Below are 15,411 nucleotides of genomic sequence, written 5' to 3'. Positions count from 1 at the left end.
TTGGCTTAAAAATTGTTTTGGGTGTGCTGATCAAAAAAGCCAATTGGACCCATGCTCTATTTTCCATGCTGTTGCCGTGACGATGACCGAGACCCACCATTCTATTTCATTGACAGATGCATACTGGAAGATGCAATTAATGTAAAAATGCGTGCTGCTGCTGCCGTCCTGCATTTCTGTATGTCTGTATGTGTGTCTGCATGTGCCTGTATCACTGCGGCCTAAGAAATGTGCTCTCTGCGGCCATTTACAAAATCCCACACCTCAGCTTCCCCGGTCTAAATCCTGCTCTCATTTAAAGGGCTCTCAGTGAGGAGACTGGAAACACGGTTTGACCTTGGTATTGTAAAAATCTTGTGGTTTTATGAGAGACAAGACTCTTTTCACTGTTGCTGTGAAAAATGTGTCTTTGGTTCCGAAATCTGGCCTCTGGAGTGATTTACAAAATCCCCCACCTCAGCTTTCGTAGTCGCGTCAAATGAAAATTTATGACAATAAATGTGAAGGATTCTTGCTCTGCATGTGTCCACGGATGTGTGCAATAGCGTGTGTGGCTGAATATATTTGTTAATGTCTTAATATGTACGTCTGTGTGTTTCTGTGTCTCAGTACATCTGGAAATGTGCGTCTGTTTCTCCAACTGGAGCTCTGCTTACAATGGAAATGTCAAGTGTTTCGCTGTCTGTCTCTTAAACGCGCATTAACCTGAAAAAATCCCCCACCTCAGCTTCCCGGCTCCGATTCCTGCCGTTGTTCGAAGGGCTCCCGGTGAGGCGGCTGGCGACGCGGTTCAAGGTCGGTGACGCGGTTTGAGGTGGGCTTCGGCCGCGGGTCGCTCGTGGGGGTGGTGCGCCGGGGGAGGCGGTGCGCTCGAGGCATCGTCTGGCATCTACCCGCACCCCGCCATGACGTGGCGATGTGCGAGACTTTTCTGAAAATGTATATACTATGATTGACAGGTGGCCGTGGGCCTGGAAATCGTTAGGAATATTAGGCCCGAGCAAGGACCAAATGTCCTAGTGCAGGGACAATTGTAATTGCTCAATGGGCAAGGGACGAATAAGCGGGCGGGGCGGTTTCAGGCATCGTCTAGCGTCTACCCGCACCCCGCCATGACGTGGCAATGCGCGAGACCTTTCTGAAAATGTATAATATGCGGGTGCCGGGTGGGCGTTGGCCCGGAAATTGTTAGAAATATTCTTATTAGGCCCGAGCAAGGACCAAAGGTCCCAGCGCAGGGACTATTATAATCGCTCAACGTGCAAGGGACGAATAAGCAGGGGGGGCGGTTTCAGTCATCGTCTAGCGTCTACCCGCACCCCACCATGACGTTACTGGGTGTTAGACCTTTCCGAAAATGTATATCATGCGGTTGCCGGGCAGGCGTGGGCCTGGAAATTGTTAGGATTATTAGACCCGAGCCCCCACCGAAGGTGAAGGCAAGGGACTATTATAACTGCTCAATATGCAGGGACCAACTAACCGGGTCAGAGTCACTAACGAACCACTAAACAGTGACCCGGACCCCACCATGACGTAGGGATGCGCGACACCTTTCAGAAAATATTTATGTTGGGGGTGCCGGAAAAACGGCTATATTGTTATTGTTAGGATTATTATTATTAGGCCTGAGCAAGGACCAAAGGTCGAAGCGCAGGGACTATTATAATCGCTCAACGGGCAAGGACCAAAGGTCCAAGCGCAGGGACTATTATAATCGCTCAACGGGCAAGGGACGAATAAGCGGGGGGGGCGGCTTCAGGCATCGTCTACCGTCTGCCCGCACCCCACCATGATGTTACTAGGCGTTAGACCTTTCAGAAAATGTATATATTATGATTGACAGGTGGCCGCGGGCCTGGAAATTGTTAGGATTATTTAGGCCCGTTCCACAACTCCCTCAAATTTGACCCCCTGAACGTGTGTGAAAACTCACCAAAATTTGCATACCCCTCAGAATCGTGTGAAAATTTGATATTTTATGGGTTTCATAAACGACCTCAAAAGAATGGCTCTACGGCGCCCCCGACAAAAATCGAAATACATTGCGCCTATGGGAGGCCCACTGACATTTTCTTCATCGTACAGTCACCAATCCTGGCAAATCACTTCTTCATGTCAGGCCAAGCAAAAAACCTTATCGTGTTGAGGTCATGTGACCAACAGGAAGTCCACCAGCTGGGAGTTTATCTTGAGGTCATTGAGTTCGTTGATTTTGCTCACTTTGAACTTGAACGAACTCCTCCTTGGGCTTTTCACCGATTGAGCTCATTTTTGGCCAGCATCACCTAGACCCATGGGGCTGCAAAAGTTATCCAAATTTCTTGAATAAGTATTACGGTTTTCCTTTGGCGGGGCAGCAAGTTGACGCAGGCTTTTGGCTCGCCACCATTTCTTCAACTTGTAACAACTCTCACACGCATTGTCGGATTTGAATCGGACCAATTGATGAATTGTAGTCCCTGCCGCCCTGAACCCATCTGATTAAACTAAATCGAAAAAGGCCCAATAGCGCCACCTGTGTAATGATTTGAAAATTGCCAGTCAAACCAAACCATTTACTTTGTCAGATTTGTACCAGATTTGGCACACACATCCTTTAGGGCATCCTGATCATAAAAGCCAATTGAACCCATGCCCTATTTTCAAGGCTGTTGCCTTGGCGATGACCAAATCTCACCATTCATTTGCAATGGGAATTTTGCAAAATGTCCAGGTTTTGTCAGAACTGTACCAAAATTGGCACAGACCTCCGCGGGGGTCCACTCAGAGACGTGGTCTATTTGGGGAGGTGCGGTCTCCTTGGGGGAGGGGATTTTGGGGGGGGCGGCCGATTTTTGGGGGATGGTCAATTCGGAGGGCGGGGAGGTGTTTCGTTCGGGGAGGAGGTTCGCTTGGGGAGGCGGTTCGTTCGTGAATGTGGTTCGCTGGGGGACGCGATTTGCTCGCGGGGGCGGTGAGCCGGGGGAGCGGACCGCCTCAACATATTCGAAAACTCACGAAAATTTACCCAAAATTCAGGATCGTGAAAAAATTTTGTTTTTTAATACTTTTATAAACATCCTCAAAACAATGGCTCTACAGCGCCCCCTACAAAAGTGAAAATACATTGCGCCAATGGTGGCCCGACCGACACTTTTTTCATCGCACAGCCACCAAATGTGGTACACATGTTTTTCGTGCACGGCAAACAGGAAGTCCGCCATATTGGATTGAAATTTGAAAATTGTGATCTCACCATTTTTGCACACTTCGTACTTTAACGAACTCGTCCTAGGGGTTTTGACCAAATGAGCTGTGGTTTGGTCAAAATCATCGAAAGATGAGGGGGGTCAAAAGTTATCCAAATTATCTTGATAACTTTCACGGTTTTCCCTTGACACCGCCAACCATGTGACCTACAATTTTTGCCCCGCCCGCAAACTTTCAAATTGTTATAACTTCCACACGCATTGTCGGATTGGAATGGGATCAATTGATGAATTGTAGTCTCCATGGGCTTGAACCCATGTGATTGAACAAAATCACGATTGGTGCAATAGCGCACCCTACAGATTGAATCAAAAATTTGTATGGAGTGGCAAAAATTTAATTTTTCCAAAATGTACCAAATTTGGCACAAAATTCCATTAGGCCATCCGATCAGAAAAGCCAATCAGACCCATGCCCTGTTTTCAACGGTGTTGCCACGGCGACGACCGAAAGACGCCATTCATTTCCAATGGTAATTTTACAAAACGTACCTTTTTTGGACACGTTGTACTTTAACGAACTTGTCCTAGGGCTTTTGGCCAAATGAGCTCATTCTTGGTCAACATCACCTAGAGATGTGGAACATGAAAAGTTATCGAAATTATTTTGATAACTTTTACAGTTTTCCGGTACCGCAGCCAGGGAGTTGGCGTCCACTCTTTCGCTCATTTATGTACAATTCGAATGGAGACCAAAAAATTTACTTTGTCACACTTGAATATAATTAGGCACAAAAATCCTTTACTGTGTTGCTGTGGCGATGACCGAAATCCGACATTCATTTCCAATAGAAATGTAACAAAATGTATTGTTTTTGCACACGACTTACATTACCAAACTTATTCTAGGGCTTTTGGCTGAATGACCTCACTTAATGATGTGGAGCATCAAGAGATCCAAATTATTTTGATAACTGCTATGGTTTTCCAGTACCGCAGCCAGGGAGTTGTCTTCCGCTTTCTCCCTCGCGTATGGACAATTTGTATTGAGACCAAAAAATATACTTTTTCACACGTGAATGTAATTTTGCAAAAAAATCCTTTAGGGTATACCGATCACAAAAGTCAATAAGACCTATGCCCTATTTTCAACGATGTTGCCATGGCGATGACCGAAATCTGCCATTCATTTCTAATGGGAAATTTACAAATTGTACCATTTTTGGATGTTGTACTTTAACAAACTCCTTCTAGGACTTTTGGCTGAATGACCTCACCTAGAGATGTGGAGCATCAAGAGTTATCCAAATTATTTTGATAACTTGTAAGGTTTTTCCTCTAACCACAGCCATGGATTTGGCCTCCGCTTTGTGCCTCACTTATGGAAAAAGTGTATTGAGATCAAAAAATTTACTTTGTCACATATGAATGATATTTGGCATAAAATCCCTTTAGGACATCCTGATCAAAAAAGTCAATGACACCCATGCCCTATTTTCAATGGTGTTGTCTTGGCGATGACCGAAACCCACCATATATTTTCAATGAGAATTCTGTCTAATGGGACACAAAATGGCTGTCATGTTTTTAGGCTGTAAAAATGGATCCCACTGAAATCACTGGCTACACAGTTTGACTTCGGCACCAGGGGCTGGTCACAGGCTGTAATGGACGGTCACAGGTGGATACAGGGGAACGCGGCGGGTCATGGCAGGTCGCGAACGGCGAGGGCTGTTCATCGCCGCTTGCGGCTATATTTATTTTTTTATTTTTTTTATTTTTTTTTTTATTCTTCACGTTCCAAAACTCCCTCAAACTCCCTGAATGTGTGTGAAAAAATTTGCATGAAATGTGGAACATCAAAAGTTATCCAAATTATTTTGATAACTTTTACAGTTTTCCACTACAGCAGCCAGGGAGTTGGTGTCCCCCTTATGTCTCGTTTATGGACAATTTGTATTGAGACCAAAAAATTTAGTTTGTCACATTTGAATGTAATTTTGTACAAAATCCTTTGGTGTATACCGATCAGAAAAGTCAGTCAGAGCCATGCCCTATTTTCGACGGTGTTGCCGTGGCGATGACAAACACTAGGCATTCATTTCCAATGGGAATTTTACACAATGTACCACTTTTGCACATCATGCTTTAAAAAACTCCAAGGGCTTTTGGCTGAATGACCTCACCTAGAGATGTGGAGCATCAAAAGTTATTCAATTATTTTGATAACTTTTACGGTTTTCCACCACAGCAGCCAGAGAGTTGGCGTCCGCTCTTTCGCTTGTTTATGTACAATTTGAATAGAGACCAAAAAATTTAGCTTGTCACACTTGAATGTAATTTGGCACAAAAATCCTTTAGGGGATACCGATCAAAAAAGTCGATTAGACCCATGCCTAATTTTGCAACGGTCCATGGCGATGACCAACACCTGCCATTCATTTGCAATGGGAAAATGTATCGTTTTTGCGCGTCATACCACCATATATTTTCAATGACAAACTCCTGCAAGGGTTTTGACTGAATGACCTCACCTAGATGTGGAGTATCAAAAGTTATCCAAATTAATTTCATAACTTTGAATACCTTTTAAGGTTTTTCCTGTACCACAGCCAGGGATTTGGCTTCCACTTTGTGCCTCACTCATGGAAAATTTGTATTGAGAATAAAAACTTTACTTTGTCACATATGAATGATATTTGGCACAAAAATCCTTTAGGACATCCGGATCAAAAAAGTCAATAACACCCATGCCCTAATTTCAATGGTGTTGGCTTGGCGATGACCAAAGCCCACCATATATTTTCAATGACAATTCTGTCCATTGTAACTCTATGGTGGCACAAAATGGCTGTCATGAAATCATTGGCTACACAGTTTGACTTCGGCACCAGGGGCTGGTCACGGGTGGTCACAGGGGAATGTGGCGGGTCACAGCGGGTCGCGAACGGCGAGGGACTTTCATCGCCGCTTGCGGCTATATTTTATTATTATTCTTCACCTTCCGAAACAACCTCAATTTTGACCCCCTCAACATATTCAAAAACTCACGAAAATTTGCCCAAAATTCAGGATCGCATGAAATTTTTTTTTATTACTTTCACAAACAACCTCAAAACAATGGCTCTACAGCGCCCCCTACAAAAGTGAAAATACATTGCCCCAATGGGGGCCCGACCGACACTTTTTTTGCCCCAATGGGGGCCCGACCGACACTTTTTTCATCGCACAGCCACCACATGTTCTTCGTGTGGGGGCAAGCAAAAAACCATATGACGGCGATGCTGCACGGCAAACAGGAAATCCGCCATATTGGATTAAAATTTGAAAATTGCGATCTCGCCATTTTTGCACACTTCGTACCTAGGGGTTTTGACCGAGTGAGCTGTGGCTTGGTCAAAATCATCGAAAGATGAGGGGGTCAAAGGTTATCCAAATTTTTTTGATAACTTTCACGGTTTTCCCTTGACACCGCCGACCATGTGACCTACGATATTTGCCCCGACCACAAACTTTCAAATTGTTATAACTTGCACAGGCATCGTCGGATTTGAATGGGATCAATTGATGAAATGTAGTCCCCATGGGCCTGAAACCATGTGATTGAACAAAATCACAATTGGTGCAATAGCGCCCCCTACAGATTGAATCAAAAATTTGTATGGAGAGCCAAAAATTTTGTTTTTCCAATATGTACCAAATTTGGCACAAAATTCCATTAGGCCATCCCAATCAGAAAAGCCAATCAGACCCATGCCCTATTTTCAACGTGTTGCCATGGCGACGACCAAAACCGCCATTCATTTCCAATGGGAATTTTACCGTTCCCATTGGAAGTACGTCGTACTTTAACGAACTTGTTCTAGGGCTTTTGGTCAAATGACCTCATTCTTGATCAACGTCACCTAGAGATGTGTAACATCAAAAGTTATCCAAATTATTATTTTTTTTTAACTTTTACTGTTTTCCGGTACTGCAGCCAGGGAGTTGGCGTCCACTCTTTCGCTACTCCTCCACCTCGACCTGTGCTTCCAGGAACATGATAATTTTTATGACTGAGGGGGTTGATTCATTCAGACTGGCATATTCATCCTGCTGTAGCCAGGTTTCAGTGAGATAGAGTAAACCAATTTGGTGATCAGTTAACAAATCATTTACTAACAGATTTAGATGAAAGAGACCTGATATTTAATAATCCACATCTGACTGTTCTGTTTTTCTGTTCAATAAGAGGAGTGGTCTTAATTTTTATTAGGTTTTTATGAATAACTCCTCTTCTGTTAACTTCTGATTTATTTGATTTATATGTTCAAGGGGCAGACACAATCTCTATGTAGTTTGAGCACATAGATTACTGTCTTCCTAAGCAGAAGACCACGGCCCCATCACCTGCCTGTTCACATTTCTAACAGATTTTTCCCATTCAGCAACACACCTGCTGAGAATCTGACTCTGATAATTGGCGATTCCATAGTCAGAAACGTGAAGCTAGAGACACCAGGGACCTTAGTCAAATGTATTCCTGGGGCCAGAGTGGGTGACATCAAGTCAAACTTGAAGCTGCTGGCTAAGGATAATCGGAAATATGGTAAAATTGTTATTCACGTCGGCAGCAATGACACCCAATTACGCCAATCAGAGGTCGCTAAAATTAATGTTGATTCGGTGTGTAACTTTGCAAAAACAATGTCGGGCTCTGTAGTTTTCTCTAGACCTCTCCCCAATCTGACCAGTGATGACATGTTTAGCTGCATGTCGTCGTTTCGACGCTGGCTGCCTAGGTGGTGTCCAGCAAATGATGTGGGTTTCATAGACAATTGGGTGACTTTCTGGGGAAAACCCAGACTTGTACGGAGGGACTGCATCCATCCCACTTTGGATTGTGCTGCTCTCATCTCTAGAAATCTGGTCGACTTTATTAGCCAACCTAAAGTTTGACAATCCAGAGTGGGTTCCAGGAGACTCAGTCTAAAACGCCTCTCTGCAGTTTCCTTAGAGCCGTCACCCCCCAAACCCCAGACTGTCTCTGCCCCTCGGACATATAAATCAAATAAATCAGAAGTTAACAAAAGAGGAGTTATCCATAAAAACCTAATAAAAGGTTAAGAAATACAAAACAGTCAGATGTGGATTATTAAATATCAGGTCTCTTTCGTCTAAATCTAAATATCTAAATCTAAATCTAAATAAACAGCAACAATAAACAACAAATAGACACTGCAGGTTGGTGGGGCCAGTAACTGCACATCAGCAATATGTAATAGGGGAGCTCAGTGCACCGATGGTCCTCGGGCAGTCTAGGCCTATAGCAGCATAACTAAGGGATGGTTCAGGGTTGCCTGAAGCCAGCCCTAACTATACACTTTGTCAAAGAGGAAGGTTTTCAGTCTAACCTTAAAAGTACAGAACCCAGAACCCAGGCTGGGAGCGGGTTCCACAGGAGAGGAGCTTGATAACTAAAGGCTCTGCCTCCCAGTCTGCTTTTGGAAACTCTGGGAACCACAAGTAGACCTGCACTCTGAGAGCGAAGTGGTCTATTGGGATAATATGGTACTATGAGGTCTTTAAGGTATGAAAGAGCTTGATTATGAAGGGATTTGTATGTGAGGAGAAGGATTTTAAATTCTATTCTATATTTTACAGGGAGCCAATGAAGAGAAGCCAATATAGGAGAAATATGATCTCTCCTGCTAGTTCCTGTCAGGACTCTGGCTGCGGCATTCTGGAATTATTGGAGGCTTTTTATGGAGATATTGGGACATCCAGATAGTAATGAGTTACAGTAATCTAGCCTTGAGGTAACAAATGCATGGACTAGTTTTTCTGCATCATTTTGAGACAGGATGTTCCTAATTTTGGAAATGTTGCGCAGGTGAAAGAATGCAGTTCTAGAGATTTGTTTTATGTGTGAGTTAAAGGACATGTCCTGGTCAAAAATAACTCCAAGGTTTTTTACAGTAGTGCTGGAGGCCAGGGTTATGCCATCTAGAGTAGCTATAATTCATTCAATCAATAGTATTGTATCACTGTATACAATTCAGTGTTTCTGCACTGTCTATATTGTAATTTATATACAGTGGGTACGGAAAGTATTCAGAGCCCTTTAAATTTTTCACTCTTTGTGTCATTGCAGCCATTTGCCAAAATCAAAAAAGTTCATTTTATTTCTCATTAATGTACACTCAGCACCCCATCTTGACAGAAAAAACCAGAAATGTAGAAATTTTTGCAAATTTATTAAAAAAGAAAAACTGAAATATCACATGGTCATAAGTATTCAGACCCTTTGCAGTGACACTCATATTTAACTCACATGCTGTCCATTTCTTCTGATCCTCCTTGAGATGGTTCTGCTCCTTCATTGGAGTCCAGCTGTGTTTAATTAAACTGATTGGACTTGATTAGGAAAGGCACACACCTGTCTATATAAGACCTTACAGCTCACAGTGCATGTCAGAGCAAATGAGAATCATGAGGTCGAAGGAACTGCCCAAGGAGCTCAGAGACAGAATTGTGGCAAGGCACAGATCTGGCCAAGGTTACAAAAGAATTTCTGCAGCACTCAAGGTTCCTAAGAGCACAGTGGCCTCCATAATCCTCAAATGGAAAAAGTGTGGGACGACCAGAACTCTTCCTAGACCTGGCCGTCCAGCCAAACTGAGCAATTGTGGGAGAAGAGCTTTGGTGAGAGAGGTAAAGAAGAACCCAAAGATCACTGTGGCTGAGCTCCAGAGATGCAGTAGGGAGATGGGAGAAAGTTCCACAAAGTCAACTATCACTGCAGCCGCTTTATGGCAGAGTGGCCCGACGGAAGCCTCTCCTCAGTGCATGAAAGCCCGCATAGAGTTTGCCAAAAAACACATGAAGGACTCCCAGACTATGAGAAATAAGATTCTCTGGTCTGATGAGACCAAGATTGAACTTTTTGGCGTTAATTCTAAGCGGTATGTGTGGAGAAAACCAGGCACTGCTCATCACCTGTCCAATACAATCCCTACAGTGAAACATGGTGGTGGGAGCATCATGTTGTGGGGGTGTTTTTCAGCTGCAGGGACAGGACGACTGGTTGCAACTGAAGGAAAGATGAATGCGGCCAAGTACAGAGATATCCTGGAAGAAAACCTCTTCCAGAGTGCTCAGGACCTCAGACTGGGCTGAAGGTTCACCTTTCAACAGGACAGTGAACCTAAGCACACAGCTAAAATAACAAAGGAGTGGCTTCGGAACAACTCTGTGACCGTTCTTGACTGGCCCAGCCAGAGCCCTGACCTAAACCCAATTGAGCATCTCTGGAGAGACCTGAAAATGGCTGTCCACCAACGTTCACCATCCAACCTGACAGAACTGGAGAGGATCTGCAAGGAACAATGGCAGAGGATCCCCAAATCCAGGTGTGAAAAACTTGTTGCATCATTCCCAAGAAGACTCATGGCTGTACTAGCTCAAAAGGTGCTTCTACTCAATACTGAGCACAGGGTCTGAATACTTATGACCATGAGATATTTCAGTTTTTCTTTTTTAATAAATTTGCAAAAATTTCTACATTTCTGTTTTTTTCTGTCAAGATGGGGTGCTGAGTGTACATTAATGAGAAATAAAATGAACTTTTTTGATTTTGGCAAATGGCTGCAATGACACAAAGAGTGAAAAATTTAAAGGGGTCTGAATACTTTCCGTACCCACTGTATATTGTACATACTTAGGATTACATTCATAACCATTTGGACATATGTCAGGTACTGCATATGCCGCACATACAGCACATATTGTTCATATTTAGCATTGGCTTATGCTGTACATACAGTGGAGAAAATTATTTGATCCCCTGCTGATTTTGTCTGTAATTTTTATGGTAGATTTATTTTAACAGAGAGGGAAAATATAATAATAATCATAAATATAGCCGCAAGTGGTGATGAGCGAACAGCCTCCCCAAGCGAACCGCCTCCCCAAGCGCCCCCCCAAAGAGACTGCCCCCCCTCGATTGCCCCCCAAATGGACCACACCCCCCCATGCGCCCCCCTCTTCAAGGGACCCCCCCCAATCTGACCTCTCCCTGAATTGATTGCCCCCCCCCCCGAATGGACCACCCCCCGAGCAACTCTCCCTTGGCTGACCCCTCCAAATGAACCACCCCCCGCCCCACTCCCCCTCCGAGCCACCCCCCAGGCACCCAGGGAAGGGTTTTGAGGTTGTTTACAAAAGTATTAAAAAAAAAAAATTCTTTGAGCAAATTTTTGGGAGTTTTTGAATATGTTCAGGGGGTCAAATTTGAGGTAGTTTTGGAACGTGAAGAATAATAAGTTGAGACTGAACAGGCCTGTGCCAGGCAAACTCTTACATCAGCTTTCAGGTTCTGTCTCACCCATTCATGCATCACACCATAATAGGAAGTGACAAAGCAATTTGTGAAAGAAAAAAAGTTAAACATGTAAATTCCTGCATATTCCTCCAGACAACAGTGAAATTAACATTTTTGAGAGCCCAAAAGCTTTTGAGGCACAGGCACACAGTGCTGTCTAAAGTGTTGTCACTTTCTGCAAGGTTTGTTTCATCTGCATCTCTGTTGCTGTTGTTGAGATTTGTTTTCTGTTCAACATTGTCACTGGTCTTGTGGTTTGAATGACTATCCTCCTTCCCCATCAATTTTGGAATCACTGCTCAATTGTCTGAGTAAACAGTACACTGAGACCAACATGTTTCCCATCATGCATGCATTCATTTTCAATGGAAACAGCAGTGAAGTACACTACATCACAAGACATGCAACTTCTGTCATCATTTATCTTTAATTAATGAATAGCAAAAACCACAGGAGCAAACGACAGGACAACTTACATGCTGTAAATCTGATTCTGTTTGACAACAAAAGCACGGTGATGAAAATGTGAAACCAATCTAATGACATTAGTTTTTGTTGTTTCTCCAGAATGATGGTACAGTATGTTCTTGGTTACTACTACTGATAAATGTATTTCAGATATTATGGGTCCAAAACTAACACATTTTGCTAAGATAAAGTGTTCCATGAACAAAACCTGTTGGTGTAGCCTGCTCTATGAGTTGGAATGCTAGCTTCAATTCAATTCAATTCAGTTTCATTTGTATAGCTCCATATCACAATACAATCATCTCAAGGCACTTAGCTGCATCTACTAACTAGAAGCCCTGGACAATTACAGCTAATTACTATTTACACAAAAAGGAAACAACCTGACAGAATACCTTTTTAGTGAGTGTCATGATATATTTGATCGTGGAAGTTAATTTTTAGGAACAGTGTGTATAACAAAATACCCGAGATAGAGGTAGACTTCCTTTTTCAGAGCTTTTAACCACATCTCATGGCTGTCGCTGAGAAAATGGAGCTGACTCAGTAGTCTTAAACTTGAGTTTCATCATAATGGAAAGCGACCAAAATCATATCGAAACAATCACAACCTCAACCAGTGCAAAACCAACAAGAAGTCATAGGACAAGCAGTAAGACATAATCACAAGCGTGTGAATTTTTTATTACAGTATAACTGTAGTAAAAGTAATCAGCTAATTAAAATAATATGATTCTCCCATCACATGCCGTTATGAAATGTTGCATAAATATGAGAGATCTGAGATGAATAAACCACCAGCATCAGCAATGCCCGGTGTCCCTGGTATTTGAAGCAATAAATCATTGTTTGGCAGTAATGCAGAGAAGGCTTCAAAACTTTAAAGTTTTTATTGGTCCATTATTAATTTATTAAGCTCCAAAAAGAAAAAAATTGTTTAGTTAAAAACAGCATGGGAAATAGGTGTGGAGAGCAGAGTGCTTTTGAGTTCAGCACTAGCATTACCTTGTACTCCAAAGGTGGAACTTTCACAACATAAATGGTAGTATTAATGAGACGCTTATGGTAATGGATCACTGATTCATGTCATTGGTAACTCTTCTGTGGCTGTTTCAAAAACAACCTCCCCTATCAACGTATTTTATTTTATTTAAGGAATATATTTTACGTGATTTAAGTCTCTGCACTTGGGTCTTATTGAATCATTATGTACACACAAAACTGGACTCCAGTTTCATACACAATCTTCATCTGATCTGGACTAGATAATTATTCGCGGCAGGAAGAAACAATTGCGTGAATTAAAGTCTCAACATTGGGTTTGGTTAGACATAATTTAACTATAGTAATGTTATGAAATGATGTGGTCTATGACATGCATCAGCCAGGACCAACCTGACCTCATACAAGTTTTTTCTCACACCAAATATTTATGGCAATTTGGTGTGAAAATTCAGTGGTCTTAAATGTAAAATATATACACATTTTTAAAAATTGTAAATAAATATTTATCTGTGTAAACATATGTCATGATTCACTCTGGCTTCTATCAGTATATTAGTTTACTTTTATTCTTAAGAATTAGAAAACAATTGCCATTTTTTGCATTTTTACAAATAGAATAAAGGTTTCTTTAATCTGAACCTCTATTTTAATGTATGTAGCTTATCTGTGCTCTAGAGGGGCCATTCATTTCAGCCATTCATTTCCAATGGGAGCTTTATACTACTACTTGCAACTGCTGTGTAAGAAGTGCTCACTGCTGCTGAGGGTGGGGGTCCACCCAAGAAGGTTGTCCCCCATGCAGACGTGAATCCGGAGTTAGTCCAGTGGACGACCCCTCAGGAGAGCTGAAGTCTGGGGCCACTATGGAAGATGATCCCTCGGACAAGCTGAGATCTGAAACTGCTCTGGTGGGCGACCCTTCAGGTGAGCTGAAGTCTGGGATCGCTTGGGAGGACGACACCCCGGGACAGATTAAGATCCAGGGCGGCCACTCAGGCAGACATGAATCCAGGGTCACTCTTGTGGACGACCCCTCGGACAAGCAGGAACACTGGCTGTGGTGGCATTGGTGGGACTGGCCGAATCACCATGACAAAGGTCAGAATCTGGAGATGTGGTGGCGTTGGCAGGACTGGCCGACCCACTGGGACTAGGCTCAGGAGAAGGAGCAGTGGCGTCGGCAGAACCAGCTGACCCAACGGGATGAAGATCAGGTTCAGGAGGGACAATGGCGTCGACAAGCTCAGCCAAGCCACTGGGATGAAGCTCAGGGTCAGGAGATGCAGTGGCATCAGCCAGACCAGCTGACCCACGGGACGAAGTCCAGGATCTGGAGATGTAGTGGCGTTGGCAGCACCAGCCGACCCACCAGGATGAGACTTGGGTACATTGCCCAGTCTTTTAGGAGAACCGGACCCTCCCAGAGACTCCAAGAAGGCCAGGTATTCTGTACTGCTATTCCGCTCATAGGCCGAAACAACAGTAAGAGACCTGTGCCCGAAGGTCCAAGGAAGTGACCCTATCATTCAATGGGGAAAACTCCAACACCAGGCGGCTGAGCTGGGGAGCTATAAGTAAGCCCACACCAGCCCGCCGCCTCTTACTGCAGGCAACTCCAGAGTAGAAGAGAGTCCAGCCCCTCTCAAGGATGGGTTCCAGAGCCCAGGCTGCACTCTTGGTCTGGTCCATCACCTTGGACCTGTTTGCCTTGGCAGGTGGCATTTCTGTTGTTACTTTTAAAAGTTATAAATGCTTTCTTTAAAAGCGTACTGCACTGTGTCATGTTTTGGAATGTAGCCTTCCTGGATTATACAATTTTTGTTGTTGGTAATTTATGCATAACATCTCAACAAAGTCTCTAGAACATTATAAGTATTGTATACTTACATATCCTATAGGCAGCAAAGATGATGATGATGATGACGACGACGATGATGATGATGATGACTGCAGTAATACCTTAAAAAATAGAGGATAAGCACATATATAAAATATTCATAAACATGGATGAAAGTGAACCTCCAACCATGGGACTTCTGCCTGTCAGGAGCATTATACCAAATTAACCACAGCTGTGGACACAAGCATGGCACACCCCCACACTCCCCCTCTTTTCACTGACTGGCAGAAGGACAACCTGTTCCCCCCCACGTAACAGTGAATGGTTACAGGGAGAGGTGGGAAGTAACAACGTACAAATACTTCGTTACTGTACTTAAGTAGATTTTTCAGGTATCAGTACTTTACTTGATTATTTATTTTTCTGAGGACGTTTTACTTTTACTCCCTACATTTAAACACAAATGTGTGTACATGTGTACATGTGTACATTCTACTCCTTACATTATCAAAACAGACTTGTTACTCTTTCAACCTCCACAGATG

General features: G+C 43.2%; 1 protein-coding gene across 3 annotated transcripts in view; it reads right to left on the bottom strand.

Moving 5' to 3' along the window:
* Window positions 1-15,411, bottom strand: part of LOC113123326 (ICOS ligand-like) — a 37,362-nt gene that overhangs the window by 1,021 nt on the left and 20,930 nt on the right. For 2 of the 3 annotated variants that reach the window (XM_026295268.1, XM_026295266.1), the window contains exons 5-6: window positions 14,914-14,985; window positions 11,967-14,733 (exon numbers count right to left, since the gene is read on the bottom strand). In XM_026295268.1, coding sequence (XP_026151053.1) covers window positions 14,669-14,733; window positions 14,914-14,985 — 137 coding nt within the window. In that variant the 3' untranslated portion in view covers window positions 11,967-14,668. Of the gene's footprint in view, window positions 1-11,966; window positions 14,734-14,913; window positions 14,986-15,411 lie in introns of those variants that run through there. The other variant, XM_026295267.1, reaches the window with a different exon arrangement.

This window comes from Mastacembelus armatus, chromosome 21 (genome assembly GCF_900324485.2).
Source record: "Mastacembelus armatus chromosome 21, fMasArm1.2, whole genome shotgun sequence".
NCBI classification, from domain to species: domain Eukaryota; kingdom Metazoa; phylum Chordata; class Actinopteri; order Synbranchiformes; family Mastacembelidae; genus Mastacembelus; species Mastacembelus armatus.
This window is presented reverse-complemented; position numbering and strand designations above follow the sequence as displayed.